Source organism: Protomyctophum parallelum (assembly GCF_964188405.1).
Source record: "Protomyctophum parallelum genome assembly, chromosome: 15".
NCBI lineage: Eukaryota > Metazoa > Chordata > Actinopteri > Myctophiformes > Myctophidae > Protomyctophum > Protomyctophum parallelum.
In genome coordinates this window covers 13,565,199-13,590,779 of record NC_139710.1, presented here as the reverse complement: position 1 = coordinate 13,590,779, position 25,581 = coordinate 13,565,199, and the positions used below count along the sequence as shown (strand labels likewise).

At 44.1% G+C, this 25,581-nt stretch overlaps 1 protein-coding gene across 2 annotated transcripts in view; it reads left to right on the top strand.

Annotated features, from left to right (window-relative positions):
* Positions 1 to 22,276, top strand: part of LOC310872801 (transducin-like enhancer protein 1) — a 38,855-nt gene extending 16,579 nt beyond the window's left edge. For both annotated transcript variants that reach the window (XM_083784943.1, XM_083784942.1), the window contains exons 7-20: positions 2,014 to 2,230; positions 2,635 to 2,651; positions 5,307 to 5,420; positions 5,796 to 5,849; positions 6,234 to 6,380; positions 6,534 to 6,672; positions 8,194 to 8,396; positions 10,778 to 10,854; positions 12,688 to 12,937; positions 14,879 to 15,126; positions 17,444 to 17,591; positions 18,374 to 18,524; positions 19,459 to 19,535; positions 19,830 to 22,276. In XM_083784943.1, the coding sequence (XP_083641069.1) occupies positions 2,014 to 2,230; positions 2,635 to 2,651; positions 5,307 to 5,420; positions 5,796 to 5,849; positions 6,234 to 6,380; positions 6,534 to 6,672; positions 8,194 to 8,396; positions 10,778 to 10,854; positions 12,688 to 12,937; positions 14,879 to 15,126; positions 17,444 to 17,591; positions 18,374 to 18,524; positions 19,459 to 19,535; positions 19,830 to 19,937 (1,950 nt within the window). In that variant the 3' untranslated portion in view covers positions 19,938 to 22,276. The remainder of the gene's footprint in view (positions 1 to 2,013; positions 2,231 to 2,634; positions 2,652 to 5,306; positions 5,421 to 5,795; positions 5,850 to 6,233; positions 6,381 to 6,533; positions 6,673 to 8,193; positions 8,397 to 10,777; positions 10,855 to 12,687; positions 12,938 to 14,878; positions 15,127 to 17,443; positions 17,592 to 18,373; positions 18,525 to 19,458; positions 19,536 to 19,829) is intronic.
* The last annotated feature ends 3,305 nt before the right edge of the window (positions 22,277 to 25,581 follow it).

Genomic DNA, 25,581 nt, shown 5'->3' with positions numbered 1-25,581 from the left:
GTGTGAAGTCAGAGAGAAAGGAGGAGACTTGACTGGTGGGGAGGAGGGGTTGTAGAGTTAGAGTTCAAGGGAACTAAATTGTCAAAATGGATCAGCTTGGCAAATGACATGGGTTCTGGCAGTGCAAGTTAGGTTAGTGAGAGCTGGGCTTGGTTGGTTGGTTGGTTGGCGGGCTGGCTGGCTGGCATGGACTGACAGGTTTTGTGTGTGATGGGCTGGTGGGGGTTGATTTGGCAGTTGCCATTTAAGTCTTAATTGCTGGATTCCAGTGTTTGTAAAAGGGGGGTTGCACCCATGCTTCCCTCCTCTCTTCTCCCATCTCCCACGCCAGCCTGTCATTCACCCTGTTTGTGTGAGTTAAATGAGTGTAATGAAGCATGTTGCCCCTGCTCACACACACACACACACACGCGCACGCATACACACCCTGACAAGCCATGGCTCCCCTCCCCTCCCCTCGCCTCAACCAATACTTCCCGTCCATTTAATCCCACCAGGGGTCCTCTGTTTGTGTGTGCACGTCTGTTTGTGTGTGTATGTGTGTTTTTTTTAGCAGTGTGGATTTCTATTATCCCATAGAAACAAGAGGCAGGGTGTTTGCTGGTTATGTGTGCATGCCTTGTTTATTGTGCGTGTGTATGTGCGTGCGGGCGGGCGACACATGCATGTGTGTTCAAGTGTGATGTGTTTATGTTTGCCTGTTTGTCAGGCAAGTCAACCGGGAAACCGTGAACGTAGGCGTGTGTATTTGTGCGTACCATTGACTGTATGAAACAGGTGTGTGCGCACATGCACACGGCGCGTGCACATGTACAAACAGGCGCAGGGCTGGTGAGAAGCAATGGCGTCGTTCGTCGGGGGGGGGGGGGGGGGGAGAAGAGAAGACAGGGGGTGGTTTAGTCAATTAGGTGAGATAAAAAGTCTGTTTGACCTCCAGTGCTCCCCCATCTGACCCCCAGCTCCTACCGAGTTGGCTCCAGCACCCCGCCACCTCCTTCATCTCTATCTCCATCCTAACCCCTCCTCTCTCCTTCCCTCTTTTCTCTCTCCTTCCCCCTCTCTTTTCTCTCTTTCTCTCACTCACAGAATTCGGTTCCATTCAAAGGGGCATGAGAAACATGGGTTTACCTTGACAAAGCAAATGTGAAGTTAAAACCAACAAATGTATTCAAGAAAATAGATAGACGCTGCAACATTGTAGCCAAAGTAGGTTATAGTAGGTAAAATTAACTTAAGCGCACCCCGCACCCCTCCCATGCTTCCCGCGGCTCCTGTCTGAAGAGGCAATAATGATGTTTTGAAACACAAAGGCATTTCACGCTCAGACGAGCGCCTGATTTGGTGTGAAAGAGAGAGCAGGGCTGACGGCCAAACGCCCCCAATACACCCCCCCCCCGCCTCTCTCCTTTTTCTGTTCCTTTCTTTTATGTGCTCTCTGTTCCTCATTCTATCCCTCTCATTCCCTCTCTTTCCTCCTCTTTTCTGTTGTCTCTCCATTTTCCTCCCTTCACTCAGTTCCTTCTATTCCTCTATTTCTTACTTTCTTTCTTTTTTCCATCCTCCATTCTCTCTTCCCCTCTCATGTCCATTTCCCTCTCTCTCCTCCATTTCTCTCTTCTCTCCCTCCAAAGAACCGTCACTGCATGTAGCATCTGCCCCCCCCCTCCTCCCCTATGGGCTCTGATCCCAGCTGTCAGTATTGTTCAGTGTTTGACCCCAGAGGGAGGGAGGGGTGTGTGTTTGTGTGTGTGTGTGTGTGTGTGTGTGTGTGTGCACGCTGTAGCAGGATTTTGTTCACTGTCTTGAGTACAACAGCTTGTTGAGGAGGAGAAAACTCAAGAGACAGAGGGACCTGATCCATCTGCTGTAGGACTTGATATTGATATCTATGTCTATATTTGATATATTCTGTATTTCAATGAAAAGTTTGACATGATATACCACCTCTGTCTTTCACTGACACCCCAAACTCTGGTTTATCCCCCACATACTTTCTCCCTCTCCCTCCTACAGCAGCAGCATCTCTCCCATGCCCATGGTGGTGGCGCCCCCGTACCTCTCACCCCACACCCAGCTGGACTCCACCCCTCTCAGCTCGGCGGCTCAGCCGGGCTCCTAGCTCTATCCGGAGCGCTCGGGGCCATGCCTCCGCACCTGCTGGGAAAGGACGTCGGAGGGGATAAGAAGCCCCACCCGTCTGGGCACGAGCCCCACCCCGAGCACCTGAGAGGTGAGCAAACCCACCCAGGAATGCAGCCATCGCCACCTGTCCTGCACCTGGGGATTGGTGTTGGTCCCCTGGGGAGGCTTCCTGTGGAAATGAAGAGCAAGAGCAGACTTTTGATCATATTGAAATGTACATCTGCTATTCACTCGGGAAGAGGAGAGGCTATTCGAGTGTCACAAATGTGTATTATTACATGCATGACTCATTCAAACTACCATTCCCACAGTCTTCATCCTTAGATTAATATTCTTTCTTTTTACCTCTCATATTAATGACATTTATTTATCGGGTTTAATTGTGATTCTTTCTCCTTCCCCTCTTTCTCAACATCTGGTGGATTGTTCTTCTCTTCTGTTTCACGGACAACCTTCCACTCTGAACATCATATCTGTCTCCAATGATGATAGAGCGAGAGCCTGGCACAGTAAGTTCCTACTTTTTATTAAAAGAAAAGTCAACTGTCAACAATTGGTTGAATTCTTTTTAAATTGAACTCCACTTGCAATAGAGCCTATTTTCACCCGTTTGTGTGATCACTTCGCTATCTACCTTACATACTAATTCCATACTCCTATACACCCTTTAGGTAAAACAAAATAATGTCTAGACACAAAGGCAGGTGTTTCTTAAAACGTCCCATTACATGCTGTAAACATAATAGTAGTGTTATAGACGACATTGACCTGTTCTCCTAACCATTGCTCAAATACCTAACTCCTGCATTATACTTTACTGCATGTGGGTGCCGTGCACCAAAAATAGCCAATCTCTGTGAGGCATTGTAGTGAGCTTATAGATCTGCTATTTTCGGTGCGCAACAACCCTGTGCGACTAAGTATAACTCGTGCTTAAAGACACCAAGAGATCCGATAGCTGGCAGAATGTAATGGTTTGTCAGACATGGTGTGTTATTACATCCAATCATAAAACAGATTATTTTCTCTTTTTTCATCCCACAACAAATAGGCCTTTATTTGTGTGTGTGTGTGTGTGTGTGTGTGTGACTGTGTGTGACTGTGTGTGTGTGTGTGTGTGTGTGTGTGTGTGTGTGTGTGTGTGTGTGTGTGTGTGTGTGTGTGTGTGTGTGTGTGTGTGTGTGTGTGTGTGTGTGTGTGTGTGTGTGTGTGTGTGTGTGTGTGTGTGTGTGTGCACGCGCCTCTCTCTAAGGGCCTCTAGGGGAAGAGGTTTAGCCTGTCTGTTGTTTTGTTCTGCCCTACACGGTAGAAATCCTCGGTGTTTACTTAACTCTGAGAGTGTAAAAACTGACCCGAAGGTCCATTAAACTCCATTTGTACAAACTCGGGAGTTAAACGAGCACTGAGGATTTTACTGTGTTGATCTGCTCTGAGCTGTTGGCTCCCTTTCTCCTCCAAATGAGCCTTTTTCACGCACACATGCACGCTCTTCTCACACTGACGTACACACACACATACACACACACACACACACACACACACACACACACACACACACACACACACACACACACACACAGCCTCCTCTAGCCCAGCCTGCATTGTTGTGCCTATTTAACACCTCAGTGAGCAGATTACCCCCCCACCCCTCCAACCCTCACTCCCCCCTTTCTTCCCCCATCGCCCCTGATCCTGCGCTTAAAGACTCTCATTGTGTTTAATATCACCGCCACCGAGGTGGGGGCGGGGGGGGGGGGGGATTTGGGGAGGCAGAGGCAGTCATATGACACTGAGCTTGTGTGTGTGTGTGTGTATGTGTGTGTGTGTGTGTGTGTGTGTGCGCGAGCGCGTGCCTGCGTGTGCGTGCGACCGTGCTAAAAGGGAATAGAGGAGGGACGGAGGGGGGAAATTGCTTATGTTTTGCGGGTCACTGCTCCTCTGCTCAGCTCACTAAAACCTTTCAATAAGGGAGGAGATGGAGGGAGGGCTCATGAAGGAAAAGGCCCTTTAGCAGAATGCAGGAACCCCCCCCTCCATCGTCCCTCCCCTCCGCCCTTGTCATCCTTTCTTTCTTCTCCGCACACTCACACCCTTCCTTCATCCGCCGTCCTCTAATCTCATCCCCTTCTCCTCCTCCCCCTTTTCTCTCAACCACCCTCCACCCCCGTCCTTTTCCACCCTCAGCTATTCCTCCTTCATTTACCCTTTACCCCTTCAAATCGTGTGTGTGCGTGTGCGTGTGTGTGTGTGTGTGTGTGTGTGTGTGTGTGATGCACATTTCATTGACAGGCCGAAGCTATAATGGACTCAACATGAAGCTCTAATCCATTAACAATAGAATCCGTTGGTCAGGGAGCCAGAGGGGGTGAACTGTGTGTGTGTACGTGCATATGTCTGTAATACTAGTCCAGAGACATGGAGGGAGGGGTGTGTTGTAGAAGTAACACACACACACACACACACACAGGCTTTCATAGTCAATTGCACGGCAAACACATTATAGGCATGCACACACACGCACGCACACACACACACACACACACACACACACACACACACACACACACACAACACACTGCAGCCATTGCAGTTTGTCAAAGCCAGGAGAGGGAGCACTGATAAATTGTGAGATCCACTCAGTGTAATCATCAACTGTGTGTGTGTGTGTGTGTGTGTGTGTGGTTGGTCTTAAAGTGTTTGGGTGACCTACATTCATACTGGGTACCATTATGCTAGTGGTCGTGGTGTGTTTCTCTAACCTGCAGGGTGATGCATTGCACACCGGTGTAACTCACCAAAGATGGGCGAACTACAAGCTCACCCTGCGATGTGTTAGGAGTTTGTAGATGGACTATTTTCTGTGCGTGACTAACTAAGAGTATACATCACCCCTAAGTTCAATCATCACCCCTAAGTTCAATCATCACCCCTAAGTTCAATCATCACCCCTAAGTTCAATCATCACCCCTAAGTTCAATCAGCATGTAGAGAATTTAGGACACTGACAACAATTCACACTACTGACTACTCCAGACTTTTTCCCCTCTTCTCTTTCTCCCTATCATCCTATTGTCTTTTCCACACTTTACACGTTCTCCTCTCAACTTTAATTTGACTCTTTTCCTGTTGTATATACCTTGTTCTTTCTTCCTCCATCTCTCCAGAGTAATTCATTACTGCCTGACAGTCTGAGGAACCAAGACAAGAGACGCAATGGTCCAGAGTTCTCCAACGACTCTAAAAAACGCAAGGTGGAGGACAAGGACTCCAGCCACTATGTAAGATAAAGTCTTAACCTCTACATTTGTGTGAACATATGTATATTTAACCACTTAGGCTCTGTTTTATACTTCAATCTACAATGGTTGCACTGCAAAAATAGGTTGTAGATCTGCTATTTCGTCATATTACTGTATGTGGCAACACGCTGTGAAAATAGCAGATCTACAAGGTCAACGCATTATGAGCATTGAAGTTAATTCTTCATTTTTGCAGACGTCTTTCATTTTACATAACTGTCTATAAGAGGTGGTAAACCTCAGTTGATTTTCAGCTAATTAAAGGATGAATGCTATCAGGCCACATGGTTGGAGGACAAAATGAGACTGGAATTTACAAAGCATTGATTGCTAACTGATGGACTGTCTTTGCAGGATAGCGACGGGGAGAAAAGTGATGATAATTTAGTGGTGGATGTCTCCAATGAGGTCAGTTGACTTGATATTTTCTGTGCATTTGTCTGAGATTGTGCTTTAATTAATAAAGAGATGTTGAACTTTGGTTGAGCCTTGGGTTATAGCTACAATACCTGACCATATCGTGTTGCATCGCAATGCGTTGTTAGCTTATAGATGAGCCAAACGTTTGAAATAATAGTCAAATATTGATTTGAAGTTAGTTATGTGAAAAATGTATATTATGACTAAATGACTAACGTCTGTCATACATTTGACATATTTGCCATAGTTGATAAGCAAACATCTATATGGAGCACAGAACTTATACATTTGCCATGTATGGACACGATCACCAAATGACAGCATCTTCCTCTTGGATAAGCATTTATTGGTGAGTTCTTCCCTCTCCCTCAGGACCCGACGTCCCCACGTGGCACGCCCCTTCCCTCCCCCAGAGAGAATGGGCTGGACAAGACACGTCTCAAGAAAGATCCCTGTAGTCCAGCCTCTACAGCCTCATCAGCTAGCTCCTCTTCCCTCAAGTCCAAAGAAATGGCCATGGTATGGAGAGTTGAGTGACTGGGTGGATGGGTAGATGGATCTATGGATTTGACTAGCAAGGGCTACTTTGTTTAATTTGTGAAGTTGACTTTCTTAAGTGGCACACCAGGTCTGAAGTCATATTAACTGGTAAAGTGTCTCTTTCCGTGGCAGCGAGACAAAGCGGGCACACCAGGTCTGAAGTCGAGCACGCCTACTCCTAGAGGAGACTCCACCCCTGGACCAAGCTCCACCCCCGGACTCCGACCCAGCCTATCAAAGCCCCCCTCCATGGAGATGCCACACCCAGCCAGTAAGTCCAGTACAATCTCTTATCTCAGACTCAGGATGTTGTGGTTGTCTAGCTGCCAAAGGAGAGCTTAATACCAAAGATAATTCTTCTGTGATCTCAATTAAAGCATGTGCATTTTATGGTGTGACTCAAGCCATCTAAAAGAGGGTGTGTCTGTCTGTGTGCTGTGAGCTATTCTCACAAACCACTAGTCCAATCAGTAACCACATTTATTAATACCTCTGTGTGCATTTTCACCCCCTTTCCCCCTTAAAATCAAAAATAGTTAAGTTTATTTATAATTTCTATATGTCATAAATGACCAATGCCACTTGAAGCCACACACAATGGCCCACATGGATCTCATCCGATTCTTGCATGGATTTAATTCAACCCTCCAAAGATACTTCCCTGCAAAGATATCTGAAAGTAAGAAGGTGATTCTAGGACATGCTATAGAAAAGTTAATTTACCTTTTTATTTGAAAAGGCAACACTGGTCTCAGATCTGAGATCAGACTGGTTTAGCATGGTTTAGCCAATTGACTACAACCCAAAGTTTACATTGTTTGTTTATCAAGGAAGCCAATTTGATTTAGTTAATTGTATGGTGTGAAATTTAGACTTGAATCTAGATTGGTAATCAAACCAGATCACTGAATATTATTACATGGTCATATTTTAAGTTCTGTTTATTTCTTTTGGCGGTTAATGCATTTCATGCAGCATCTTATGAAGCAGAGAATATTCCCTGGAGAAAATATTATATTATTTTCAAACGAAATTCATCCGTCCATGACTTATTAACTGCATAATGATGTGTAGTCAACAGTGACTGAATGATTCAGCTAAGTTTGGTATTTGTTTCTGATATCTTTGTACAAACTGCAATGTTGTATGCATGATGTATGGCTGAAGCTATGAATAGACAATGACATGTACTGATACCACTACGGTCCTTTTAACCCATTTTGGGCGGGAACCCCTTTTGGTGTTGTAAACACCAAACGTTATAATTTAGCTATTGTAAAATAGCAGATCTACAAGCTCATAGCGCACCACCGAGTGGCGCGCTATGAGCTTGTAGGTCTGCTATTTTTGAAAAATCGTAAAAATGTGGCACAAATCTTTGAATATATATTATTTCAAAGTGACTCTGGTCTAAATGGGTACCAGTGCAGTGCTCCAACAACACAATGTCCAGCTGGGTCAAGGAAGTGGCAAGCATGCAGCCAGCTACTTATGGCAGTGCTGAACCACTGCTTTAAACAGTTTAACCCATTTTGAGCTGAGATCAGATTCTAAAAATGTCTGTTTGAAAATGACAGTTTTCTGAAAAAGCTATGTTTCTATGTCAGTCGTTCTTCAATTTTTCACAAATAGCAGACCTACAAGCTATGAGCTTATAGATCTGCTATTTTTCAATAGCTAAAGCATTACATAATGCTAACACCAAAAGGGGTTCCCGCCCAAAAATGGGCTAAAAGCATGATCAAGGCCCACATGTTGAAAGTCGTGGATTAACGAAAATACTCTCCCTCAGCTGCAGGTCTGCGGACGCCCCTTGCTGTCCCTGGGCCGTACCCGGGTGCGTTCGGTATGTTGCCCCACGCGGCGGGCATGAACGGGGACCTGGCCGGAGCCGCCGGCGCGGCTGTGTACGCCGCGGGACTGCACAACATGTCACCTCAGATGAGCGCTGCTGCCGCCGCCGCCGCCGTGGCCGCGTACGGACGCTCTCCCATGGTGAGTAGGATCCATGGGTGGTCCAAGTCTTGGGTAATAGTAGTGTAATGTGTTGTCGTTGGGCAGAAGCCTTAACTTGATCATAACTACAGCGTCACACAAAAGCATCTAAAGTAGCAGGTCCACAAGCTTGATGCGCAGCGTGAAGCTTGTAGACATGCTAATGTTTATATTTATCAACCTGAATCCTGAAAAGTAAATTGTTGTTATTATTAAAATTATTCTTTTTAAATTAAGCTTTCTTTTGTTTGAACCATTTAAGCACTATATACTACATACACATTGAATAATTGCAGATCTACAAGCTCAGAAGCGGCCTTGTTTATTTCCTGTTCTTTTTGTATTATGTTCTTTTTGTATGCTTCATACCGGTAATTGTGTATGCTCACCATGTCCAGGTTGTACATGTGCAAGTGTCAGCCAATATGGACATACTGTGGAAAAGTCATAGAATCACCATTAGATGATTGATTGACTTCCTAGAAGCAATTTGTTACACTCAACCCTTAATTGTTCTACTTTGTGTGCTTGAGAGTGTCAATAATTGCACAGCCGTGTTTTACATCTCAGTGTTTAAGTGTGTGAATGTTTACACAGAGCCTGAAGTCAGCGTGGGTTCGTATCTTAGTGTCCATTACCACCAATGACCTCATCGCTTCATTTGCTGTATTTGCACAGTGTTCTTACTGTGTTTATACAGGCAGATGTGTGTATCTGTATGATGTTTAAGGAAGGGGGGTGTGTGTGTGTGTGTGTGTGTGTGTGTGTGTGTGTGTGTGTGTGTGTGTGTGTGTGTGTGTGTGTGTGTGTGTGTGTGTGTGTGTGTGTGTGTGTGTGTGTGTGTACACCCTTCTGACTTCTGCTGACATACTCATACAGGGCATTATTGTATGCTTCTGTTAAAAGCTTTCAGCATAACAGCATAACATCTGTTAAGTGTGCAGACTAGGGCGGTTCATGGGACAACCAATATATGGATGCGTGTGTAATGACAACTAATTACAGAATAATGAAATAATGAAAAAATCACTTTTGACCGCATCAAATTGCTGAAAGGGTCAGGAACCCCCCCCCCCCCCCCCTCGTTATTTATTTGATCTGCATTGAGAAATGAAAAGAAACATAAAATGTAGGCATTGTTTTATCCGTTGTTGTGGGGGATGGGCGGAGTGGCGCGTGCATATCATAATTCTGAATCAACGCCACAGAGAGCTGTCCGCCTCGAAAATGACTTCTAAAAACAAAAGTTAAAACTAGCTGTTGGCACGCGTAAAAAAAGAATACAGACTCCGCAACGTCATGGCATATTTACCCCTAAAACGTAAAGTCATCAGAGATTAGGATCCAGGATCTAATTTTCTCCTCCCGTGCTCTGCTTGCCCTGTTCGGCTATGACTGCTGGATTGATCTGTTCCAAACACCGGAGCTCCACTGCCTGGAGCACTACGAGTGTGTCCATGTTGTTTCAGCATGATGTTGATACTATAAAACACTACATTTGAGGAAACTACTTGAAAAACACCAAACTTTACTTGAAAAAACTGCTAGAGGAGCGAGAGAGACTGTGTGTGTGTGTGTGTGTGTGTGTGTGTGTGTGTGTGTGTGTACTGTTCACTGTTTAGAAAACCAGGAAATAGCTTGAAGCGGGCGGTGGTGGCGTCCTCCGTCTGTCTGCTCAGCATAGCCTCACTAGCCTGTCTCTCAACAATGAAATACAGGGAAACAAACCACGCCCCACAGTAATACATGTATATATGAAACAAACATAAATATGAATTAGATATGCCTACGTCACAATGCAGAAATCAAACGCATGTGTCTAATATGTATAGTGTGGTGCCAAATATTTCTTTTCTGCCCAATAACTTGGAAATATACACTTTTACACAGAAATAGAGCAGAAACTGCAGAAAGCCCTCAAACAAGAAGACTATGAGCGTATTATAGCAATGCTCCCTATCACAAAGGACCACATTACTTTTGTTAAAATGTAAGAAAATGTAATTTTGGGTGTCCTGTCCCTTTTTAAGTAGCAATATAATAAGGTTATGGTCTCCACTCTATGCTATGAGGGCTGCTGGGGTCAGCTGGGGAAACCGGACGACACTGCAAAATGGACCCCATGGCCAGGCATTTGGGATCAATATAATTAGGAAAATGAGCCTAGATGTTATTTAGTCCGGAGTTGTCCTTTAAGCGAAAGAGTAATCGATAGAATAATCGCTAAGAAGAGAATGGAAAATTTGCAGCCCCAGTGTGCTTGCGTGCATGAACACGTGCACATTCTGAGCTCATGACTGTTACCTGAACTCTTGTGCCAACTCCCCCAGGGGCTGTGTGTGTTTGTACTGAGCACATATGTTGTGTGTTCCTTCTCCAAGGTTGGTTTTGACCCCCATCCTCACATGAGAGTCCCTGGAATGCCCCCCAGCTTATCAGGCATCCCTGGAGGCAAACCGTAAGTGTTTGTGCGTTAGAGAGAAAGAAAGTGTGTGTGTGTGTGTGTGTGTGTGTGTGTGTGTGTATGAAACTATGCCCGTGTGTGCGGATTATGACTTGATATTCTAGGTAATAGATTTATCAGGGTAAAAATGCCAAACATCCCTTCTATCCTCCACCTCATCTTTTTACTTTCTCATCTTAACCACTTTAACCTCAGCATCCGTATTCTGCAGAAAACCTAGCAGAAAATGGCACATCTTTATTGTCACATCACACTTGACTTTACAAGTAAATTGGTGGGTGAAATTAGTTCTCATTAAGAAACTAAGAAAGGGAAAAAATAACACAATGGGGAACTATGCACAAAACTTGAAGATCGCCATGCGGGCGTTTTGACCTTGTAGGTCGGCTATTTTCCGCGAAGATACTTTATGTAGAACAAAAAACAGAGCCTGGACAAGCAAGTAGTTCCCCCTAAACAGGAGGACTTGTTCCACAATTCCCCCATTCCTGTCTTCACCTTCCCTGCTCATCCTCATGACTCTGGTCCATTCCTGTCTTCACCTTCCCTGCTCATCCTCATGACTCTGGTCCATTCCTGTCTTCACCTTCCCTGCTCATCCTCATGACTCTGGTCCATTCCTGTCTTCACCTTCCCTGCTCATCCTCATGACTCTGGTCCTCCCCCATTCCTGTCTTCACCTTCCCTGCTCGTCCTCATGACTCTGGTCCTCCCCCATTCCTGTCTTCACCTTCCCTGCTCATCCTCATGACTCTGGTCCATTCCTGTCTTCACCTTCCCTGCTCATCCTCATGACTCTGGTCCTCCTCCATTCCTGTCTTCACCTTCCCTGCTCATCCTCATGACTCTGGTCCTCCTCCATTCCTGTCTTCACCTTCCCTGCTCGTCCTCATGACTCTGGTCCTCCTCCATTCCTGTCTTCACCTTCCCTGCTCATCCTCATGACTCTGGTCCTCCTCCATTCCTGTCTTCACCTTCCCTGCTCATCCTCATGACTGGTCCTCCCCCATTCCTGTCTTCACCTTCCCTGCTCATCCTCATGACTCTGGTCCTCCCCCATTCCTGTCTTCACCTTCCCTGCTCATCCTCATGACTCTGGTCCATTCCTGTCTTCACCTTCCCTGCTCATCCTCATGACTCTGGTCCTCCCCCATTCCTGTCTTCACCTTCCCTGCTCATCCTCATGACTCTGGTCCTCCTCCATTCCTGTCTTCACCTTCCCTGCTCATCCTCATGACTCTGGTCCTCCTCCATTCCTGTCTTCACCTTCCCTGCTCATCCTCATGACTCTCGTCCTCCCCCATTCCTGTCTTCACCTTCCCTGCTCATCCTCATGACTCTGGTCCTCCTCCATCACCCTCTACTGTTGATTTTGTCAACTAAAACTGACGAAAAACCTTTATTCACTGGCAAACTAAATGACGAAATAAAATCAAAAATACAATTTCGTCAACAAATGAAAACTAGACTAAAATGTTAGGGAGGGACTAGTGGAGAACGGATCCATCCGGTTGTGCTCGGGTGTTGCGCTCTGAAAATAGCAGATTGTGATCTTGTAGATCAGCTATTTTCAGTAAGTGTTAAAGCAGCCATCAAGGCCCACCAAAATACATTGTAATTGACTAAATCAACTGTAGATTTTGTTGACTAAAATCTCATGATATTTAGTCAACTAAAACTAGACTAAAGGTAAAACATTTCAGGTGACTAAAATATGACTAAAACGTAACGGAATTGTATTGAAAAGACTTATGACTAAAACTAAATCAACACTGTCACCCTCCCTGCTCCCTGCTGGTCCTCATCACGTTGGTCTTCCTCCAACAGAGCCTACTCCTTCCACGTGGCAGCGGACGGCCAGATGCAGCCTGTGCCCTTCCCTCCGGACGCGCTGGTGGGCCCGGGCATCCCGCGCCATGCCCGCCAGATCAACACGCTGAACCACGGCGAGGTGGTGTGTGCAGTCACCATCAGCAACCCCACCCGCCACGTCTACACCGGCGGAAAGGGCTGTGTCAAGGTCTGGGACATAAGTCACCCGGGCAACAAGAGCCCCGTGTCGCAGCTCGACTGCCTGGTGAGCAGAGGAATGGCAGGGGGGGGAGGGGGTGTATGTGTGTGTGCGCACAATCTGCACATGCTTTGTGCAGGTTTATGGCTAAAGAAATGGTTACTAGTATGACTATCCACCTTGACACAACCTTAGGATGTGTCAAGGTGGATACAAGTCATCCTAGAAGCTGTACTGAAAAACCATGACCTTACAAATGACTATTACTCTGTGGAACCCTGTGTGACGGCTTGCCTCTGTAGTGAGTGAGGAGTTGGAAGACGCGTGTGTGTGCATCCGTTTCAGGATTGGGTTATGCACTTATTGTGGCTAAGGTGGTGTGCTTGTGTAAGGCAATATTGTACGCCTTTCTCTTGGACAAAATAGTTACTTTACGTATTAATAATTATTATGGGCATATCCGCATATGGGTACACAATAACTAACATAAACTAAGGCTATCAAAAACAAGGTTAATTGCGTGAATCCTATAAAGCCCACACACCTACACACACCGGGTGCGCAGCAACGTGGCGGCAACGCCTGGAAAATAGAACAGTGGCATATTGGAGCGTCAAGCGAGGCGTGAGCGCGCCTCGGACGCCGCCGGTGTGCGATAGGTTCATTGAAAATAACGGAGGCGGCTGTTTTGACGCGCGGCGTTCGCAGACGGTGTGTGTAGCCCTTTACTCTTCTTTCCTAAATAAAAAGTCTTGCTCTGACATACAGACACACACACTCATGCAGGCCTGGACTGGCCACTTGACATACAGGGCATATGCTCGGTGGGCCGCCCATTGAATGGGCCCTTGCTTTAATATTTGTTTTACATGGAGGGATGTTTTTCAGTATACAAGTGGTGGTATTAGGGCTTGTGTGTGTGTGTGTGTGTGCCTCGACAGAGCGGGGTGGTAGAGCATCTGCCATCTGCTTGCCTGTTGTGGTGGGCTGGCATTTGGCCCAGAGCCAAATGTCAGGGCCGAATTTTTGACCCAGTCGAACCCTGCACTCATGGAGCAGCCCTGCCTCTCACACAAACATAATTTGTGGGTCTTGTCACAGTGTCAAGTTGTCAACTCTCTGAAGATGTGCAGTGCACAGAGCCTCCACGAATGGTTTTAATTGAGAAATATGAGAGCGTGTTCACAGAAGTCAATTAATATTGCGTTTCTTGGGGAATTCACACAAGGCAGAGCATATGCAATTTGTGGTTAATCCAAATCCAATCACAATGTGAATAGAATCAATGCAAATGTTCAACTAAATACAGTCAGTAATGATGATTACATGAACTCTATTCTGCTTGGTTCAGCATTCAAAACGATTCCTTCAGTCAAACAATTCCTACTGTCCCTTCAGCCTTTATGAAGCAAATATTAGCTTCAGGAGGAGTCAAGTGACTTTGCAAACAGTACTGGCCCATACAGTACTTCTAAGGAACCGGCTGACCTGTCAGCATTGGAGAATATCTGTTTTGGCAGCAATCACTGCACAGTCCACTTTGAAATTCTCGGGTGATAGTAGAGCATACACACTTCTACTGACACCACTTTAGACCACTGGATACGGATGTGTGTGGATTCCTCACTAATTTGGTGGTAGTTTGGTATTACATTTTAATATATTTGATTTTAAGTGCCATTGGACATTTCTTTTTATTTATCACAATTATCCACAGCAATTCATGTGATGTAGTTTTTTATCGTTTGACAGCCCTTTCTAATATAAACAGAATCTACTGTATGCACTGGTATATGAAATACAAATGTTAACTATGAAATATTTTTTAAGCAAATGGCCGATGCACACCTCAGAAGGCTAGTGACAGGTGTGTAGGTAAATAGAGCATTCATTAAAAAGGGTATCTTTGAAAAACAAAGAAAAGATCCCGCACACTGTCGGACACAACACAAAAATGTTGCTCTTTAACCAACTTTCATTAACTATGAAATATTAAATTGTATGCAGAACCGAGACAACTACATCCGTTCCTGTCGTCTTCTACCTGATGGTCGGACACTTATAGTGGGAGGCGAGGCCAGCACACTGTCCATCTGGGACTTGGCCACACCTACTCCAAGGATTAAGGCAGAGTTAACATCATCGGCGCCAGCATGCTATGCCCTGGCCATCAGCCCAGACTCCAAGGTCTGCTTCTCATGTTGCAGCGACGGAAACATTGCAGTCTGGGATTTGCACAATCAGACGTTGGTTAGGTAAGACATGTACAAATTACAATACAATTTGCCGGCTAGACGAATGTAAGCAAGTGATGTGTGGATTGATTTGCGAGTATGAATATGTCACACTATCTGAGCTTTATAACCTGTATCTCCTGCTCTGCGTTCACACAGTTTGTAGCTTGGCATCCATCCGTGTGAGCTTTCCTGGTTGGTGCAGTTGTTACTGTACTTGACAATGCCAAGCTAGGGAGCAATACCTTACACACAGATGATAATTCTGTGCTCAGGGGCATTTTAACAATGTTTGGGACCTTCTGTTGGTACCAGTGGACTCACAAGGCTGAGAGGCCATCTGGGAACCGGAAGGTCACCGGCTTGACCCTCTGCTCGCCCACAGTGTCCAAGACACTTAACCCCTAACGGCCCCGCGTGCTCATCAAAGCCATCTAGCTGGATCGCAAAATACCTTCCCTTCCCTAAAAGAAATGTACAATCCCAGTATATGTGGGTAAATATTTAGTTTTCACACCTAATGTCAATTTAGCCCTTGGAGCTGACGTCTCTTTAAAGGTTTACTGTCCTGTTTGTTTAAGCCTGTCATGTGTGCTTGTGAAACATTTGCTGAGCATATGTTAAACCAATGATGATTTTCATGTTTGTGTGTCAGGGTGAATATTTATTTTCTTAAAGGAGGCTGGGTGGTCCAACAAGTCCTTAAGCCATCTACTGCCAGATTTATAAAAAAATGTGGCTCTGTTTGATAACATGGCATCAGATGGCCTACAAATGTGCATAATATGACCTTAGCCACTACCAACGTAAACTCTAGATGCGTATGCAGGGAGATTACATGGTGTGTATATGTATAACTAGCTCTCAATGATGACGTAAGAAATATGTGGATTAAAGGACCCAATGCCAGAGTGTAATTGGTTTTTGATGGTGACGTAATGACGATATGTTTTAGTGTTGGGAGGATTAAAGGTAATGCTCCTGTGTATACATGTATGTAATCTGGCACCACTGCCGTATCAGGCACAATTTGCTGGGACGGTGCATACGCATCAAAAGTGGCGGGTTGGCTGGGACGGTTTTTGGCGCAAAGTAACCACAGTATACCGCTAATCAATTTACAAATTACATATACATATAAGTCATATATATATAGTATATGTATAACTAGCTCTCAATGATGACGTAAGAAATATGTGGATTAAAGGACCCAATGCCAGAGTGTAATTGGTTTTTGATGGTGACGTAATGACGATATGTTTTAGTGTTGGGAGGATTAAAGGTAATGCTCCTGTGTATGTATACATGTATGTAATCTGGCACCACTGCCGTATCAGGCACAATTTGCTGTGACGGTACATACGCATCAAAAGTGGCGGGTTGGCTGGGACGGTTTTTGGCGCAAAGTAACCACAGTGTACCGCTAATCAACTTACAAATTACTTATACATATACATATGTAATTGGTTGACAGTTTGTAGCGGTCGAAAGTACTTGCGCGCTCTGATTGCGCACTAGTTGGCCATTTATGGCCTACTAGTGTGCAACAAGCAAGTATGCACTCGACAGAGTGCAGTTCTAGTTGGTAGCTATGTTATACTTTGTCATACCACTTTGATCTACAATGGTTATTCATCAGTATCCTTTGGGGATTGAAACGTTGATCTGCTATAATCCGGGGGAGCTAACAGTGTACAGACTCTTATTTTTACTTTGATTAAGAGTATAACATAGCATAGCATACCAGCAACACCTGTTCAGCAGAGTAGATGGGCATTGAAGCTTTACGCTCCTTATATACTTTCTCTTGAAATTTGTCCTCTGCTTTTAACCCATCATAACTACTTCCAATAGCAACAGTGAACAGCCAGCCACTTTGCAGCGCCAGGCGACTCCAGTGTAAAGCTGCATGCTATTGGCCTTGAGCAAGGACTCAAGGCCAATAGCATGTACCTAACATGCTATTGGCCTTGAGCAAGGGACTCAAGGCCAATAGCATGTACCTAACATGCATGGGTTTTGGTGATTGAGGAAACCCAACGCAAACACAGGGAGAACATGCAAACTCCACAGAGAAAGGCTCCCTGCCGGGGTTCAAAACCCAGACCTTGCTGTTAGGGCTGTCATGACAAATCTTGATGATTAATTCTCATACAAATAATTGCGATTAACAATTTAATTGTGTGGCTTTTAATCCAAGTAAACAAAACTTGCACAGGGCAGATATGACTAAACTGCATACACAAAGAAGCAGACCACTGTCTATGCTGCTGCCCTGTGCTGCAGCACATCTGTAGTGCATACAACTCTTATAGAATATTATGTGTCCGTCATGCAGGCAGTTCCAGGGTCACACCGATGGTGCCAGCTGCATCGACATCTCCAACGATGGCACCAAGCTGTGGACGGGAGGGCTGGACAACACTGTCCGCTCCTGGGACCTGAGGGAGGGGCGTCAGCTCCAGCAGCACGACTTCACCTCACAGGCATGTATTTCACACATAGTCGCTGTCTTGTCATCGGGTGCACACCACGTCGCAATGTGACATGTGGATAATACCCATTTTTTAAAGATCTTTTTGGGATGTTTCTGCCTTTTATGGATGGTATACAGTAGATAGACAAGAAATTGGGAGAGAGAGAAGGGGAGCATAGGACTCGAACCCACAAACGCTCTCAGGCGAAGCGCTAGGCCAGCGGTCCGGGCCCTTAAAATGACTTTTTTCATGAATGAGTGGATTTGTTTTTCAACAAGGGAAGGCACTTTTTTGTATAGCACATTCCAACAAGGCAATTCAATGTGCTTTATAGAACATCAAGCTAACCCACAATCATACAATGACATTAGGATGTGTAAAACAAAATAAGTAAAAATAACATATAATACAGTGCAGAAGAGAAACAAATGAAAGTAACTCAATCAAAGGCAGCGGCAGACAGAAAGGTCTTTAGTTGTGTTTTAAAATAAACAAGAGTGGCAGCAGACCTGAAGTTTTATGGGAGTTTGTTCCAGATATGTCGTGCATAAAAACTAAATGTTGCTTCCCCACACTTTCTCAAATGACCTGAGAGATATGGATGGGTCCTGTTGGGACAAACGGGGAGCCAGTATAAGGATGTAAGAACTCAAGTGATTTGCTCCACTTTCTTGGTAATTAGTAAGGACTCCAGCTGTAGCGTTCAGCGGTACAGCTAACGTTCAGATTAATCTGCTTCAGATCTTTGCCCACATGACATTTTCTCTCTCTCCTCTCTCCCCTCCGTCCAGATTTTCTCCCTGGGCTACTGTCCCACAGGAGAGTGGCTGGCTGTGGGAATGGAGAGCAGCAATGTTGAGGTCCTCCACGTCACTAAACCTGACAAATACCAGCTGCATCTCCATGAGAGCTGTGTCCTCTCCCTGCAGTTTGCCTACTGTGGTAAGTCATGGTCTTCTCTCTCTTTCCCCCATCACTCACCTAGGAGCCATTCTGCTATAGCTGTATCTGCAGTGCTGTGATGATTCCTCACTTAACTTGAATTACTTGAATAAACAAAGATCCTCAATTACTGATTACTGCCTTGAAGGATCTGTATCTCTTTTTTTCTCGCAATGTATCTGTTCGTTCATCATGGCGAGACAGATATTGTTGATGAGTCTGATCCTCAGATAAAAAGGCTAAACTAGAAAAAGTGCCGGGTTGCTTTTGATTGTATGGGCGATGGTTCTAGAGTATAGGCCTGTTATAGCACCACCCTGAGGCCCATTTGAAAGCCTAGTATGAATGTGCGTACAAAGTTTCATGGCAAATGCTGAGTTTGATTTTGTGGCATTTAGTTCAAAACGGGCCACTCCTGCAAACTTTGGAAACCAATCTTAGCCAATCAGGATGGAATATGAAATATTTGTCTTGATCACATGGCTATAGAAAATAAATATTGTGTAGCGATTTGTGTGTGGTTTGGGCAAAATCTGTAGGAGTAGTGTCTTGGTGGCACTATAATATAAAACTTAGGGGCAGAGGTTGCATGCAAAATGTCATGCAGATGGGTCCAACAGTGCCAGAGATGCGCTGTCCACAGACAGATGGACAGACAGTCTCTGGTCTTCCAGGCGGAGACCACAATATCAAGTTTGAGAATTTGCACAAAGCAAAACACAACTGGTGCAAAGCTGAACAATGGCATTATATGCATGCTGCAACATTTAAAGAGGAAATACCTGTTCACAGAGTAGTCCGACTCTGGAACTGAGGTGAGTTTTCTCTGAATGAACTAACAAACTCTGACTATAACATCCTGTTATCATGGCCCTTGTCTCTCTGTTAGCTTTGAGTAAGATTTGACCTAAATGGCTCATTTGTGTGTCCTCAGGTAAATGGTTTGTGAGCACAGGGAAGGACAACCTACTCAATGCATGGAGGACGCCCTACGGTGCCAGTATATTCCAGGTAGGATGCTTTGATCGGAGTGGGAATGCTTGTTGTTAAGGTGCCCTACGGTGCCAGTATATTCCAGGTAGGATGCTTTGATCGGAGTGGGAATGCTTGTTGTTAAGGTGCCCTACGGTGCCAGTATATTCCAGGTAGTAGTGACAATGCTTGTTGTTAGGGTTGCAACTATAGACTATTTTCTTGGTGATTGTTTTATTCATTCCTTCAGATCATGCGTACATATTGTATATCAGCCCTCGTTACATACCTTAAGGGATGAATGTGAACTAGATCCTCTCTCTCCCTCCGTAGTCTAAAGAGTCTTCATCCGTGCTGAGCTGTGACATCTCTGTGGATGACAAGTACATCGTCACTGGGTCAGGGGACAAGAAGGCTACCGTCTACGAGGTCATCTACTGAAGGACAGGAGTTAAAAGGACAGGAGTCATTTTTTATTTTTTTAACGCCTTCAAAGTGTTTTTCCTCAGAAACCTCCTCATGGGACCAGAAAGGAACAGAGCATGATGGGACATTCCATAATTTTCTACTACTTTGTCTAAGGAATACAGAGAGAGGAGAGAGGTACATTGTACATGCACATTTCCAAGGCGTTTCTAGGATTACCTCCGTAGTGGTTAAGGAAAGAAATGACATTAATGTGAGCAGAGGAACTGTGACATACAGTATATATTATATATGGACATCAAATGATAAGAACCGCACTGGGATCATTTAACAGGACCAGACACTGACTGAACCAAAGGGGCTCACTCTACTGTTTTAATTTTGATCTGGGACATTGGATTGAACAAAATACAGACTGTTGTCTGACAAGACCAGGGTGCACAGACCCTAGCATAACAGACTGGGATGGATATGGAAACAGCTCAACTGATCAGACTGGATGAACTGATGGACGGCTGGATATTTGAATATTGCAATGCAAATGATGATGATTTTTTTTCCTTCTTTTTTTTTTAACCGAGTTCCAGATAGAGAATGTTCTGTGTTTGGTGACCTCTCTGTTTTGTCCCCGGGTAATGACCTTTTGACCTCAGCTCGCTGTTCTGACATGCCTCCCCAACCAAGGTCTGGATAATGTTAGATTTTAACACTATTCAGTCAGTTTGAACATAACATTGTCCTGATCTTCTACATACTGTAGCCACTGTTCAGTATGAGCACGCAGTGGGCGGAGAAATGTCAGCGTTCAACATTCACCACTGTCGTCGTTCTAGTTGTGGTAAGAGGACAGTATGGAGAGTCTTTTATTCCACCTCTAAGATGACATTATGGAGTGTGTTTTATCCTACTGAAGCCTGATCAAATCATACTGAACCCAATCACTGAAAAACATAACCCATTAAGACTTGAGGCCGATTCTACAAGTGTCTGGCATCTGGAAAACTTATGTTTCTGTACCAGTGGTACCAGTGGACGCCCATCTCAATATTTTGTTCCATGGATCCCCAGAATGGAGATTCTACCAGTATAATAGGACAGTACAGATAGGGTCATTGTTCCTTCCTGATGTTCTGTTTTGAGTTGCGTCACTGAATTGACCCCAAAGAAGCAGTTTTGTTGTTTTGTTAACTGGGCTGCTGTTTCAGATGAACAAACAGTCTGGTTCATATTGTGTTCTTAACATGTATAATTTGGCCCCGGTCCCAGAAAAGTATTGAGCCTCTGACCTCAACAATGTACATACATCCAGGGTTGGCGTCTTTTTTTAACCATTTGAGAAGAATTTGATTTCCCCATTGGAAAGTTGCATTTGGTATCGTCGAAGTGAATTTAAAATGAGTTTTAAACCTCTTAATAGGTTTAAGCTTTGCCTTTGATCCTCCTTTGAAACACATGATGTCTTATTGGCTGGCTGGCCTGGTCCTGCCTCACAGACACAACGTCTTATTGGCTGGTTGACCTGGTTCTGCCGTGACCATGCTTTTCCTCCCCAAAATCACACACAATTGGCGACTCCCCCTTCTGTGACGCACACGGAACTGCTTCGCCCCTAGTCACGTGTCACATTCCAGGAGGACAGCACTGCCCCGCTTTCCTCCGTGGTGGAAAATATTGCTCAGGGCTGGCATTGCCTAGGGGGGGCAATAATTTACGATTCTGTGTGTATCGTTACATAACTCGAACGGAACTGAGTCGGCTCTAGCGGAGGAAAAGCGCCTTTGCGTCTCAAAGATGTGAAGTCTTATTGGCTGGTTGGCCTTGTCCGTTCTCATGGGGCAGGCTCCAAAATGTTTATCTTATCGTCTGACTTGATTTTTGTCTTGAAAGTAGTCTTGAAACAAGTTGAAGAAAATCAGCTGGTGTTATCATTTCACTTGTTGGAATAAAATTAAAAATATATATTTAAAAAATGTATTAATAAATTAATATTCTTGAAACAAGCAAAACTATATCATCCTATTATGATTTTTCAACTTTTATGAAAAATAACTGACTGAACACAAGCTAACATGAGATACATAAGATGAACATTTGAATTATGGTATACAAGTTTGAGGTGTGAATTGATCTGCTTCAGTCATGTCACCTGTTGATTTCATGATCAGTTTTTTTATGTTGGTCTTTTTCTAGTAATTCTTTGTTTCTGTCCACTATGAACGTTTGTAAAAAATAATTGTACATATTTGTTTTTGTTTTCTTACCGTACACAATTTAGAAATAATGAACTTGTTTTTTTGTACGTCTTTTCCAATTAAAAGAAACATCTAACATGGAGAAACACTAAATGGTCTTAATGGTAGCTAATATAAAAGGATGACTAGACAATAAATGTTTTTTTCTAACCAGAGTCTTCCTTCATTTCAGAATCATTATCAGAATTATTTCTATTGCCAGGATTGCACATACAACTAAGGAATATTTATCGGCGAGGTTGGAGCATTACACTGACCAAGGACCGTATGAAGAAATATAAAGGTAAGTTATAAAGGCATACAAGTTTTAAAATGTGCTCTGCTTTGTTATATTTTCTTCTTATGGGTAGAGCAGCAAACTGAGATGGGGCCTGCTTGTTCATAAGTCCTATACTTATAGGAACAAACAATCTTGAGACCCTAGCGGTGTGTATTGTCTCTACATTGAGGTCATACTCTCAAATCGTACCCCAGCTATTTTGCTGGACACGATGATTTAATGGGGTTTGTTCTTATTAACCAATTACAATGAGCCATACCAGGAAACGAAACAAAATGTCAATGCACTCTGCACAAAGGATCGATGGAAAAGTGCCATACATTTTTTCCCCACGTTAGTCTCAGTCTGCGCATGAAATGCAGCCTCTGCTGACCTTTCTTATAGATGGAATGAGGTGAGGATGAGGAATGTAGGTTACAATTATTTTATTTATTTATGTTCATTTGTATGATAATATGATTTAATAATTTATCGAGCAATTTACTGCAAGGTTAGCATTGAATGAATTAAATGAAGTAATAGTTTGAATAGTTAATAGGGGAGGCAGACACATAGGTTGGGGCATGGATCTCCAACTTCCATCGTTACCGGCTTGGTGCTTTACAGCCGGGCAGCGGTCTAGTGGATTCTCTGACAAAGACATGGACTTTGTATTTGACAAACCCGCACCTTGACATGAACACTCAAGAACTAAGTATTGATACTATAGAATTGATTATTTGCATTGCAAAACTATTCAATACCAATTATGGTATTTGCATTGCAAAACGATAACGATGCAAAGTCAAACAATATATACTCAGATTGTTGAAATTAAAATCGACGCGATGTAGTTACTATACGTAATACCCCTAGTTAATCTGATCTGAGCATTGAGTATTACATCAGCACTGTGACTAATTTGTATCACTTTAATAGTTTCATTACAGCATGGTCTGTTTTGTAGTACCGTTTTATTTTGTTTTAGCCAATTTGGGACCTTTGCCCTTCATGACTCATTTTAACACATTCAGACGGTAGGACGTGTGGAAACGTCATATGAAATACAACGGACGGATCCAGAGGACTCGGAGAGAAGCCTCGTATCTCCTAATCTAAGGAACTCCATGGTTTTGACCAGATGGGCATGCTTCTGTCTTCATTTCTGACTTCAACATGACTCTCGTTTAGAATATTAATGCTTCTAGAAAAGACTTTATCGTAATCATCGTAAGGTAAGCAAGCAACATTATGCATCCCGGTTTTTGTACAGAATGGAAGGGGGTGGGCTTTCAGAGTAAAAGCTGGCACTCTGAGCTCCTATTTTGAAAGAAATCCCGGCACTCATTGTTAATGTAGCTACTGCAAAATGGAGCAGCTGTTCAGTAGTCATAAAAGACCATTTTACACTCTCTTGGTGTACGCTATAAATCTGATTAATTACTGTGAACATAAAGCCTGATTTAAGCCTATGATTTATGCCTTGTCGTACAACGTGCCGCGCGGCGAAAATAGCAGATCTACAAGCTCTTGTCGGTGTGCGGCGAAGCCAGCGATGGAGTATAAGCTAAATGACGTATAATTCTCTTTTCTGTCCCTAACATTCACACACATACTTGTGTACAGTGTTAGGTGATTATGTGGCAATTACAGCAGCCACAAGTGACTGAATGAAAGCTGATCCTCGGAGAGAGAAATAGAAAATGACGCTCCTGGTTTTCCATCTTATGTGAAGATTCCTGAGCTCCGTATCGGAGCGTTCTCTTTTGATTACCACCGCCGCCGCCGCCTCTCTCTCTCTCTCTGCGATACACAGACGGATTATTTCCCTTAAATCTCCCAAATCCATAATCCTATTTATCCCAGCTCCACACAAAAAGGTGCTCTCTTCCCACCGCTCATCTCTCGTCCACAGTAGGGTGTGTGTGTGTGTGTGTGTGTGTGTGCGCGTAACACAGTAAAACCCTCAGTGTTCATTTGACTGAGAGTGTAAAAATTAATCCCCCAATTTTTTTTTTACACACCTCGGGATTAAACGATCACTGATGATTTTACTGTGCACACATGCTTTTATTCTTCTACTGTACTAGTTGTGGACATGAGAATGTGATGACATATTTGTATTTATTATAGGGCTGTTTTGCATAAAGGTAATAACATCATATGAAATCCAAGATGGCCTGTACAAACATGCATGCATCCTTTCCTCTAGTCTACACAGCAAATCAGTGTTCATTTAACTTAATGGTCCTGGTTGTGGTTCCATTTTTACACTCCAGATTTGACTGCATACTTTTCTTGTGCATCTCCCTCTCTTACCCCCCCATCCCCCCCCACACACACACACACACACACACACTTCCTTCTCTTTCTCACTCCTCTCCTCCTCTCCCTCAAGGCCTCACATTCTCTCCTTCCAACATTTTCATTTTTCTCCTTGTTCTCTCATAGTCCCTGGTGGTGTCTCCAGTGAGCTAAACTATTTTTCTCTTTTCCTCTGCTCTCTCTCTCTCTCTCTCTCTGTCTGTCTGTCGCTCTGTGTGAGTGTCTGTGTCTCTCTCTCCTGAGATGATTTGCTTATTTTTTCTTCCCTCCCGTCTCCTTTTTCACCTCAATCTCCATAGCTGTGTGTGTGTGTGTGTGTGTGTGTGCGTGTGTGCTAATGAGCTTAGAGCTGTCTCCCTCCTAAGGTGAGGTGCCATGCTGAGGTGATCAGCACTACTGCAACTGCAGGTATCAACCACACACACACACACACACACACACACACACACACACACACACACACACACACACAGTAATTTCCTCTCTAACTATACATACAGTCTCTAAACACATACACAATAAATGCCACCCATTTACACACACACACACACACACACACACACACACACACACACACACACACACACACACTAAGTAGCCAATAAACCCTTTCTCATATAAACACACCAGCACTCAGAATACAAATGTTCACATACATTAAATCATTTTCTTTCACACATACCGTTTCCTCTCTCTCTCTCTCTCTCTCTCTCTCTCTCTGTGTCTGTCTGTCTGTCTGTCTGTCTCCCTCTCTCTTTCTCTCTCTCTGTCTGTCTGTCTCCCTCTCCCGCACACGCACGCGCACGCACACATTTACACAGAG